Genomic DNA, 12,709 nt, shown 5'->3' with positions numbered 1-12,709 from the left:
CTTAGTATTTTAAACAAATATTATAAAAAAAATAAGAAAACAAACTTAGGTTCACAACGTAATAGCAGATAAAACTAAGATGCACAAAAGTAAACAACAAATTAGAGATTTAAATATTAAATTCACACTTTAACAAAAGAAAAAAACTATTAAAATAAAACTATTTTTTATCATGTGGCGGATCAAAGGCAGAGCAAGACTTCTAGAATAATAGAGCTTATATTATATATATTCTTGAAAAATCAAACTCAAAATATGTATAATTAATAGTTCAAATTTTAACATTAAAAATAGTTAAATTCTTAACGGAACAAACAATAAAATAAAAATAAAACTAAACGAATATAAGAAGCAAAAGTAGTAAATATAATGTATGTATTGTTCTTTATAAACGATGACTTTTTGTTATAAATATAGTATATCAAACTCTATTATGTTATTATATTATCATTATATATTAAAATAGAAAAAAAAAAAACTTAAAAAAAAAACAAAAACTAAGAATATGATTTGTAGAATATAATTCTATGTTTTGATAATTATTTAATAAACTATGTATCTTATTTTTTTCATTGTATCATATAAAAAAATATAGAGTATTATCAAAATAGTTACCTTTTATTCTCTATTTTTTAAGGTTAGGTCGTAGGTTAAGTGATAAACAAGTATAAAACTAATAGTAAGCTAGTACCTAATACATAGTAACACATTAGTAGACTATTACTTAATTCGTGTTAACATTGACAGAAAATTAAAGAAAGCAGTAAATTAAAATTATCTTTCTCTCTCAAAATACAAGCTCTTGACTTGGTTTTTTACTAACAAAAGCACTAATTAACCAACATGAAACATCCTTCTCTTGCCGCATACGAGTTTTGAAGTTGCTTCTTTTCCGGTGACTGGACAAAAAATAAAGAGGATGAGCCAACCATATTATATATACTTCATATATTTTTAACACATAATCTCAACTTTGGATTTAATTACAACTTTTAAATAATACAGATCCTCATAATATATACATCATACATATTTATAAAGCTAGCATTTTTTCTTGAATCTCATGCATTTGAAACCCCCATTCTTTTTTCCTTTCACCACATTAATTTGAAACTCCAATGACTTTTCAATTTCTTTATAATAATAATAATTATAATTTGGTAATTAAGTTAAATAAATATCAAATCTAAAGTGTATTCATATATAAACTAAATTTCAATATTAAAATAATATTTTTAATTCTACTTATAAAACTATGTTTTTTAACTTTTAACATATCATACTTAATTTATTAGTTTTAATATATTGTTGAATGTAAACCATTATCATTTTAAAGGTATAATTTTTGAACAATTTGTATAAAATACTTAAATTATTAATTAAAATATAACATTATAGGGTCAACTTAAATATAAATTTTATTTAACTTAAACAACCCAAAGATTATTTTATAAATAATTCAAAGTGATAAATTGTAGTGTCTTTCTAATAATAATTGTAAGTTGGTTAATAAGGTTAAATAAATATCAAACCTAAAGTGTAATCATAAATAGACTAAATTTCAATTTTAAAATAATATCTTTACTTCTATTTATAAAGTTATGTCTTTAAATTTTAACATATTATACTTAATTTATTAGATTTAAAATGTTGTTGCATGTAAACCATTATCAGTTTAAAGCTACAATTTTTGAACAGTTTGGACAAAATACTTAAATTGTTAATTTAAATATAATATTACAGTGTCAACTTAAATATAAATTTCAGTTCCACTAAAAAAAACAAATAATATTTTGTAAATAGTTAAAAGTGATAAATTATAGTGATAAATGCAAAAACTAAATTGTAATATCAGTTTAACTAAAATATTTCCTAAATATATTTATATAATCGTTAAAATTTTCAAATAAGTAGCTTAAAATAACTTATAATAACAATAGTTAAAAATAATTCTATATAAATGATTGTATTGTTACATTTAAAATAAAAAAATAATGTTTGATGTTTTAAATAATTATAATGATAGAAATTAAAACATTAAGCAAATATATTTTAGAAAATTAGTTAAAATAACAACTATAAATAATATTAAACCATATATAATATTTAATTTTGTTGATGTGTAACTCGCGAGTAGAAGTCATTGAAACGATTGAGATTATGACGTTATAATAGATTTATATATTATCATATAATTCAAAATAGTCAATATATTATATCAAATTAATATACGAATTATTATATCAAATTTAACAACAACGTTAGTGTTATATTTAAAAATATATATATTTGTAAAGACTTCAACTATATAGGTGTTTCTACGTATTACAATGGCAACTCAAATATAAATTTCAGTTCTATTTAAAAAAACTAAAGAATATTTTATAAATAGTTAAAAGTGATAAATTGTAGTGATAAAAGCAAAAACTAAATTGTAATTTCAATTTAACTAAAATATTTCTTAAATATATTTTTATAATCGTTAAAAGTTTCCAAATAAGTAGCTTAAAATAACTTACAATAACAATAGTTAAAAACAACTCTATATAAATGATTATATTGTTAGCTTTAAAATAAAAAAACAATGTTTGATATTTTAAATAATTATAATGATAGAAATTAAAATATTAAGCAAATAAATTTTAAAAAATTAGTTAACAATAAAAACAACTATAAATAACATCAAATCATATATTATATTTAATTATATTCATGTGTAACTCGCGGGTAGAAGTAATTCGAACGATTGAGATTAAGAAGTTATAATAAATGTATATATTATCATATAATTCAAAATAATCAATATATTATATCAGTTTAGTATATACAAATTATTATATCAAATTTAACAACAACGTTATTGTTATATTTAAAAAATCATATATTTATAAAGACTTCAACTATATAGGTATTTCTGCGCAACGCGCAGACATTCACCTAGTACAAAATAACGTATACATATAATTATCACTAACAAAGTTACTTCATATATAAGTATATATAATATACTTGCATTATATATACATAGATCCACTGCATTGTATGTTAATATATTTCCTTTATTATATTTATATATATTCGACCTATTTAATTAAAACCAGGGAGCTATAACTACAAAATGAGTAATTAAAGTGTGAATACAAAATGTACATGTATAAGTCCAGCATAAGCATAAGTCCAACGGGTAAATTATATTTATATATATCTATTTTGAAACTAATACCTAGACTATCTATTATATCTATAATTAAACTATACTTTACCCAATTCAAATAAATAATTCAAATGTGTGTAGAAAAATACCTACAAAAGAAGCAAGCATGACTTTCGTCCTTTATATCTTTTTGTTTTGCAAAAGTTAATTTTGTATTAAACATCACATGTGAGATTTTTAGGGGGTGTTTGGTTTAGTTTTTCATATACCAAAAGTCCTTTTAGGAAAATATTAAAATTAAAAGATGTTTGGCAAATGATTTTTAAAAGTAACTTTTGGATTTTGAATAGAAGGAAAATCAATTTTTTGGAAAAGTCAAGAAAACCTAACTTTTTGTAACTTTTTCAAAAATGACTTTTGTCATCTACAAACACCCCTTGAATATGCATGATGAGGATCAAGGCTATGAGTGGTGGTAGAGTAGATTTGAGAGTGTCATTTACATTAGCTTCTGATCCATGAGTATCACAAACCATATCAGACCAAGTCTAAGTTAAAATACATGGATTTGTTGATTTTAGAGACGGCGACGGTCGGTGGCTAGAGACGATTTGTAGTCGGTTGAGACAAAGACGGTAGCTTAAGCTTAGATCTAGAGGCGAAGAGTGGAAGTGAACTAGATATGAGTAAGCTAATAGATTTCAGATCTGATACATTCTAGCTCTAAGTGAAAATCCGGCGGTATTTGGTGGATCATTGTCGGAGCAAATCTAAAGCAAAGACGGTGATACGGCGGTGTCTGGCGGAGGTGTTTGACAGAAAGAGAAGAAGCGGAAAATGTGGAGTAGGAGGACTTCAGATCTGGTGCAACGAGGGAGACAGTGGTCTCCAGTGGAGGTGGCGGTTTCCGATGGTGGTGGCGATCTCCGACGGTGGTCTTGATCTCTGGTGGTGGTTGTGGTCTTGGAGCTTTTAGAAAAGATGAACAAAACTTGAAATATGAGAGATAATATGAATGAGTAAGAAGAAGTGGGTTCGTTTTTCTAACGGTGATTTTGAAATTGACAAAAATACTCTTAATAAAAATGGTTCTTAACTTTTAATGGTTCTCATTTAAATCTTTACCTCTCTCTCTCTCTCTCTCTCTCTCTCTATATATATATATATATATATATATATATATATATATATATATATATATATATATATATATATATATATATATATATATATATATATATATATATATATATATATAAGTTTAGATTTATTTGAGATCACTATATTTTGTGAGATATTGGGACACAATCCTAACCATTTCTTTTGAAGAAAAAATATTTTTATAATATAAAATAACTGAAAATTTTGTTTTTTTAAATATTATTTTCTTCATTTATATTTAAAAAAAATATAGTTTTTTTGAAATATCTATAAAATATTCTAATAGAGTATTATAATATAAAATTTTACAACAAAACTATTAGAGTATCCACATATTCTATTAGAATATTAGACTAAAAATATTCAAACAATTTTAATAGAATATTAAAATATTCTACAAATTCAAACAATTTTAGTAAAATTTTAGAATATATTAATATATCTAACAATTCTAGTAGAATACTAAAATATTGTAACATTGTAAAAATTCAATTTGAATATTTACAGTGTAACATTCTATTATAATATTTCACATATATTTAAAAAAAATGGTAATTTTTATTATTATTATTTTTGGATAAATAAAATGACCAAAATAATAACTAAAAAAAGAATTTTTGGATTTTTTTTATTTTGCATTTTAGATTTATTTTTTTATTTTCTAATCTCCAAGATGAGTAACGATCACGTCCTCATGTCTTACAAAATTAACATGGTCTTATATATTTATATATATATATATATATATATATATATATATATATATATATATATATATATATATATATATATATATATATATGACAAGATTATTTACAATTTGAAGGCAAAAATTAAATAAAAAAATATATAGACATGATACCAACACCACACCGAAAACCTATGTGTATCAAAATCAATTAAAAATCATACATATATATATATATATATATATATATATATATATATATATATATATATATATATATATATATATATCATTTAAGCCGGTATCACGATCATAAAATAACAGTCACATACTGAAATTTGAAATATCATTTCTCTAATCTGTGCCCTTTATTTTATTTGAGAGCCTGATACTTGCTTAGATTCTCTGTAAACAAATCGGCCGAACACAAATGATGGTTATTCATGTTCCTTTGTTTAAGTTTAACTAAACAAATAAATGGATATGAATACATATATTTGTGTATGGTTCTTCGCTTGGATGGTAATGGTCATTTATTTTTGTTCATGTTTGTTCGGTTACATCCGTTCATTTATGTTTGTTTATATCCGTTCATTTATGTTCATTAAGCATCTTAATAAACGAACATGGTAAAATAATTTTTAAACGAACGAAAATAAACAAGAAAATTATTTTATTTATGCGTTCGCGCTCACAAATAAAATAAGGACCACAGATTCGAGAAATATTATAAATTGCAGTCAGTGATCGTGATACCAACTTATATTACACATATCTAAGATATATATGATTTTTACATGATTCGGATATATGTCGTTGTGGTGTTGCCATCACGGCTACATTTTTTTTTCATTTAATTTTTCATTTAAAATTTTAATTAATTTTTTTATTTATTATATAATCAAAATTAAAATAATACAAAAAATAAAGATAAGGTAAAAATTAAAGGTTTGATAAAAAATAGAGACGTGGGTTCCAAGTTTACAAATCAAATAAAAAAAAGGCAATAGGTTAGAAAATTAAAATAGGGAGAGAAACCACGTGTGTTAAGGAATCATTCCGTTATTTTGTGACCAATAGCATGGCATATTAGTGGATTTATCAGCTTCCTTCATATATACAGGTTTTTTGTGCTATTAACCTTCGCTCTTTATACCTTTCGCTACAATCCAGAAATCAGAACACCCAACTCCCTGCAATGGAACCGGAACAGCAACCATCACAAGAAATCAGCAAAAAAGCGGCAAAAAAGGAGGCTGCCAAGGCAGAAAAGCTCCGTCGCCGTCAGGAAGCAGCCGCCGCTGCCGCCGCCGCATCTGGCGTTGCTGGCGTGTCCATCGACTCTCCTGACCCTCTCGCCGCGAACTATGGGGACATTCCTATGGAAGATCTTCAGTCGAAGGCTATTTCCGGACGTGTGTGGACCACCGTTAGCGCTCTTACCGAAGAACTCAAAGACCGCACTGTGCTAATAAGGGGGCGGGTTCAGACGATTCGCGCTTTAGGGAAGAACATGACGTTTTTTACTGTAAGAGAGAAGGGATATACAGTGCAATGTGTGTTGGTGGCTCCTGGCATCGTTAGCTCTCAGATGGTTAAGTATGCAATGACGATTACCAAAGAATCGTTTGTTGACATTGAAGGATTAAGAAACCTCTCAGCAGGTGAAATACTTAAGTGTGTTTGTTTTATTTTTCCCAATACTTCTCTAACTTTTGAACAAAAGCAATAAGGCCAACCGGTGTACATAGCACGAATACGTCCGTGGTCTAGTTGGCCACGAACCACGGACGTGCACACCGTCCCGGTGGTTCGTGGTCGACCGTGGTCGTTGCAAAATGTGCTCGGGACAACGAAATGAAACGAGGATTGCTATTGGTCGAATATTTTGAGCCGTTGAACGGCTATTTTGGCCGTTCCTTTTTTTTTTTTTTTTTTTCAAACTCAATACCAAAACACATACACATACATATACATTCTACACTCAATTACACCTATGGATCCCTCGATAAATATGGAATTTTTAAAAAGTTTTGACTCGGATGACGACGTAGAATTCGTCGAGACATTCTTCAATGTTGTGCAACACGTTCACGCCGAAGAAAGTTCGAATGCAGCGCGTACAAGGACGGTCGTCAATCGTGATCGCCAAGCCGCACACGACTTATTGGTACGTGATTACTTTGCCGATAATTGTCTTTATAATGACGACTCGTTCGAACGTCGTTTTCGTCTGAATAAGGCTATATTTTTACATATTAGTAATGCTTTAGAATCTCGTTATGATTTTTTCAAACAAAAACCCGACGCTAGAGGAAGAATGGGTTTTAGTAGTATACAAAAATGTGCGGCTGCTCTTAGGTATTTGGGATACGGTATAGCATTTGATGCATCTGACGAATACTTGAAAATATCCGAGAGGACCGCGGTTGAATGTGTAGATTGGTTTTCTGCATGTGTTTATGAGGTTTTTCACGAAGAATATTTGCGTAAACCTACTCAACGTGATATTGAGAGATTATATTCGGCTCATGAAGAGAGGCATGGATTTCCCGGTATGCTTGGCAGTCTAGATTGTACGCATGTGGCTTGGGAAAAATGTCCAACTACATGGCGTGGTCAGTTCACTCGAGGAGATATAGGTGAACCAACTATTATCCTAGAAGTTGTTGCATCTCAAGATTTGTGGATATGGCATGCCTTTTTTGGAGTAGCGGGGTCTAACAACGACCTTAATGTTCTTGGTCAGTCTCCACTTTTCAACGATATTTGGACCGACAAAGCACCTGATATGACGTTCACGGTAAACGGGCACGCGTACAAATATGGTTACTACCTTGGTGATGGGATATACCCGGATTATTCTACATTGATGAAGGCATACTCAGTTCCTCGAAGTGAAAAAGCAAAATTGTTTACAAAAAAACAGGAATCAGCGAGAAAGGATATCGAGAGGGCATTTGGAGTCCTTAAGCAAACATGGCATGTAGTGAAATATGCTACACGACTTTGGGATAAAGAAAGAATTAAGCGAATGGTCCTAGCATGTATTATAATGCATAATATGATTATTGAAAATGAAGGTCGAGCGATTTGCACGTATGATCCGAACGACGTTGTCGTTCCAATTGAGGAGTTCGTACCCGGAACGAATGCTTTTTTGGAGCGAGTTGTCGAAATCCATAACAGTGAAACGTGTTTCAATCTTCGAGAAGATGTCGCGGAACATTTGTACCAACATAGTATGAACGACGATTAGGATTTTTATATGTATGTTTGTTCGTTTTCTTATTAATGTAATGTTTGTTTTCTAGATTAACTAAGTAATGTAGTTTAAAATTGTTATTTTATTTTTATAATTAATGAAAAAATAGTTTTAAAAAAATAAATGCTTTTTACTTTTAAAAATTGTAATTTTATTTTAATTTTTGGATTAAAAAAAAAAAAGTAATGTTATTGTATTTTTGAATTAAAAAAAAAGTTATTTTATTGTATTTTTGAATTAAAAAAAAATAAAAATAATGATGTGGAGTGGTGTGTTAGTGGTAAGTATCTCATGTTAGTGGTAATGGAATGTGGTGCTGATGTGGCACCCACCACATATGTGGTATGTGGTGGGTATAACAGATGGTCTAACATTCGTAGTTATTTGATAGGTTGAAGTTCAAGTTAGGAAGATTTATTGTGTAAACAGGGCTGCTGCTATTCTTCCTATAAATGTTGAAGATGCTTCCAGAAGTGAAGCTCAAATAGAGAAGTCTTTGGAGGTAAATTATGAAGAATGCAAACTTAATCTGCAAAAATTGTAACTCTTTTGTAGATTTTGTATATCATCATTTGTACACTAACATGGTTATTTCAATTATGCAGACTGGAGAAAAATTTGTTCGTGTTAATCAGGATACCCGTTTGAACTACAGAATTTTGGACTTGCGAACTCCAGCAAATCAAGCAATTTATCGCCTTGAGTGCCAAGTGTCAAATGTAAAACTTAACAGAATAGATGTGTGTTTTTGTGTGTGTGTGTGTGTGTGTTTAACACTGATTTTGAAATGATTTTGTGCAGTTGTTTAGGCAGAATCTGCTAGATGAAGATTTTATAGAGATCTACACTCCAAAGTTAACTGCAGGCACTAGTGAAGGTGGTGCAGCTGTTTTTAAATTGGATTACAAGAAACAGCCAGCGTGTCTTGCACAGTCACCCCAACTTCACAAACAGATGGCGATTTGTGGTGATCTTGGTCGCGTTTTTATTGTGGGTCCCGTTTTTAGAGCTGAAGACTCTTATACCCATAGACATTTGTGTGAATTCACAGGTCTTGATATTGAAATGGAGATTAAAGAACATTATTCTGAGGTATGATTTGTAAACAGTTTATATATCAAAAACAAATTTTGGTTATGTTAAAGTATATGTAAAGTTATAGTTTTGAAATTTTAGTGGGTTTTTATAGGTGATGGATGTTGTTGACCGACTTTTTGTTAACATGTTTGACAAATTGAATGAAAGATGCAAGAAAAAGCTGGAAGCTATTAGGAAGCAATACCCCTTCACTCCTTTGAAAGTAATTCAAATCCTCTCTTCTTTTATTTGTGTAATGGTGATGTGATTGATTCATGATTTTTGCGGAACTGGAATTGGAGATTCCATTCCGGGCGTGTTTGGTTGCCAAATGGATTAATGTTCTCCTTTTTTTAGAACACCAAAATACAATCAGTATGTATAGATAGTGGTATATAAAAGTAACAAAATTTAGAAGTCGTTCAATTTCATCATGGAAAATTACAAAAAAAACCATTATATTTTGGGCATTTAATTTTTCTATCAAGCCATAAAAAGTTGGATAATATTTTTCAGATTAACCATTTTGACCTTTTATATCAAGTTTCACAAATGATTTTCCAATTTCACTATTTTGACATCAAGTAAAAATGGTTAAATTGGAAAAAGGTTTGAAACTTTAAGGGATATATACAGTAAAGTCCCAATATTTTCATCGATTTGACAAGAAAGTCCTAAACTTTATTTTTTTGACAGTAAAGTCCAAATTACCGGCAGTTTTTGACACTTTTACCCTTTTTCCCCGGTTAGCCGGTAATTAGGACTTTTTTGTCAACAAAATAAAGTTTAGGACTTTCTTGTCAAATCTTCAATTAGGACTTTACTGTCAAAAAAATAAACTTTAGGACTTTTTTGTCAAATCGTTCAAAATATTGGGACTTTAGTGAATATATAATTTTTTTTGTTAGAAATTTAATGGTATGATACTTTTTAAGCATAAGAGTTATTGAAACCTTCTCTAATAAGCTAGATCCTATTGAAATCCTTTACGTTTGCTTCTTGTTAAATCGTTTTTTTAATCTCAACGAACCGACATTGAAAAAAATTGAGATAATCAAGAAAGAAAGAAAGAACCAGGGTTGTGTTGGCTTTTTGCAGTCTCAAAAATGGAGAAATAAGAAACCGAAAAAAACGAAATTGCCCTTCTTTCCCTTCTCCACATTCACACCCTTTTGACTAGGCATGTGTTGTTTGTGTTTGTATAAAGCTAGGGCAATTTCGTTTTTTTAGGTTTCTAATTTCTCCATTTTTGAGACTGCAAAAAGCCAACACAACCCTGGTTCTTTCTTTCTTTCTTGATTATCTCAATTTTTTTCAATGTCGGTTCGTTGAGATTAAAAAAACGATTTAACAAGAAGCAAACGTAAAAGATTTCAATAGGATCTAGCTTATTAGAGAAGGTTTCAATAACTCTTATGCTTAAAAAGTATCATACCATTAAATTTCTAACAAAAAAAATTATATATTCACTAAAGTCCCAATATTTTGAACGATTTGACAAAAAAGTCCTAAAGTTTATTTTTTTGACAGTAAAGTCCTAATTGACGATTTGACAAGAAAGTCCTAAACTTTATTTTGTTGACAAAAAAGTCCTAATTACCGGCTAACCGGGGAAAAAGGGTAAAAGTGTCAAAAACTGCCGGTAATTTGGACTTTACTGTCAAAAAAATAAAGTTTAGGACTTTCTTGTCAAATCGATGAAAATATTGGGACTTTACTGTATATATCCCAAACTTTAATGGTTTAATTGGAAAAAATTAAGTATTAGTGGTTAAACACTAATTTTGCCCAAATGATAATGGTTATTCTGTAATTTGCTCTTTTGTATATTGAATTTCATTGCATTTTCCAGCAACTAAACACATGACAGATTGCATTTCCATCAGATTCCAATTCTCTGTTTGGTTCATGGAATATTTTGAAAGAGATTTGATTTTCTTAAAGGAATTGGAATGTGAAGGAATTTAATTGGAATTTGAATCAGTTCAAATCTTTCTTGTGTTTGGATGAAAAAGATGGTATATCAATAACGATAAATGGCAGAATTACCCTTTGTTTTGGTTTTATAAAGCATTATTTGCTTTATAATATGTTAATTTCTTGATGTTGTGTTTGTTATTAAATGTGCAGTACTTGCGTGAAACCTTGCGGCTTACATTTGAAGAAGGGATTCAAATGCTGAAGGTTAATAAAAAATATAACATCTTTTACTAATTTAATTATTTTTCTTCTTAAATTTTAAAATATGATTCAACAGGATGCTGGCATTGAGGTGGATCCACTTGGGGATCTTAACACAGAATCAGAAAGAATATTAGGAAAACTAGTTTTGGAAAAGTATGTTTAATTTCTCAAACTATTGACCTACCCTATACTTTTTTTCTTCCAATTTTACCCCTAAAATGTTTTTTTTTTCCTCTTATAATTATAGGTATGGAACTGAATTCTATATACTACACCGTTACCCACTTGCAGTTCGACCTTTTTATACAATGCCTTGTCCTGACAACGCGTTGTATAGCAACTCATTTGATGTTTTCATTAGAGGTAATGTCGAAAGTAGCCCTGAAAACCTTCGAGCTTTTAGGGGTAAGTATGTAAATTTGATAATGAAGTTCCATATGTTGTTTTTTTCCATCCAGGGGAGGAAATAATTTCTGGAGCTCAACGTGTGCACATCCCTGAGCTTCTAGAGGCACGTGCAACAGCATGTGGCATAGATGTCAAAACCATATCGTCATACATCGATTCTTTTAGGTATATGTAGTCTATTCTTATTAAGTCCTAACTTTTTACGAAATTACCCTTGTTATATGTTGATAATTATATGTTGTGGCGTTTGCGCCACCACATGGTGGGGTTGGAGTTGGATTGGAACGCGTTGTGATGCTCTTTTGTGGCCTCGACAACATCCGCAAAGTGTCACTTTTTCCACGTGACCCTCGAAGGCTAGAACCGTAATTTTGCTTTCTTTTGGAACATGGGCTTTTGCCATTTTTGGTATGTGAAACAATAGAAGTTGACTGAGTTTGTAATGGTGGAGTTGGAACCTGCTGTTTTTGGTTGTAAATAAATTGGAACTCTAATTGGAATTTCACGGAAACACTTAGTATGTATGTAGCTGAACGTACTAAAAAGTAGTAGTTTTGTATGGGTCGTTATGCTCTAACAAAAGTATCAAATGCTATAATGTCTTCTAAGCTTCTCAAAAATAGATATTAAAAGACTGTGTTTGGTGAGCTGTAGCTGATAAGCTAGTTTATTTTTCGAGCTTTTTTAAGTTATGTTTAGCAAGCCAAAAAATAACTTATAAGATACTTTTTAAGAAACTAATGGCTTGTTCGGCAAAATTAGCTGGTAGTTG

The 12,709-nt window shown here is 29.5% G+C and overlaps 1 protein-coding gene across 1 annotated transcript; it reads left to right on the top strand.

Annotated features, from left to right (window-relative positions):
* Positions 1 to 6,061: 6,061 nt before the first annotated feature.
* Positions 6,062 to 12,506, top strand: LOC111885850 (aspartate--tRNA ligase 2, cytoplasmic). Its single transcript, XM_042902477.2, is given in 11 exon segments — positions 6,062 to 6,667; positions 7,519 to 7,544; positions 8,660 to 8,770; positions 8,874 to 8,987; positions 9,070 to 9,360; positions 9,458 to 9,568; positions 11,476 to 11,529; positions 11,603 to 11,682; positions 11,777 to 11,892; positions 11,988 to 12,106; positions 12,184 to 12,506. Coding segments are annotated over 11 exon segments (1,611 nt in total). The 5' UTR covers positions 6,062 to 6,201; the 3' UTR covers positions 12,307 to 12,506.
* Positions 12,507 to 12,709: the final 203 nt, after the last annotated feature.

Source organism: Lactuca sativa, chromosome 5, assembly GCF_002870075.4.
Source record: "Lactuca sativa cultivar Salinas chromosome 5, Lsat_Salinas_v11, whole genome shotgun sequence".
Taxonomy (NCBI): Eukaryota; Viridiplantae; Streptophyta; class Magnoliopsida; order Asterales; family Asteraceae; genus Lactuca; species Lactuca sativa.
The sequence above is the reverse complement of the archived record's forward strand: the minus strand, read 5'-3'. Positions and strand labels throughout refer to the sequence as shown.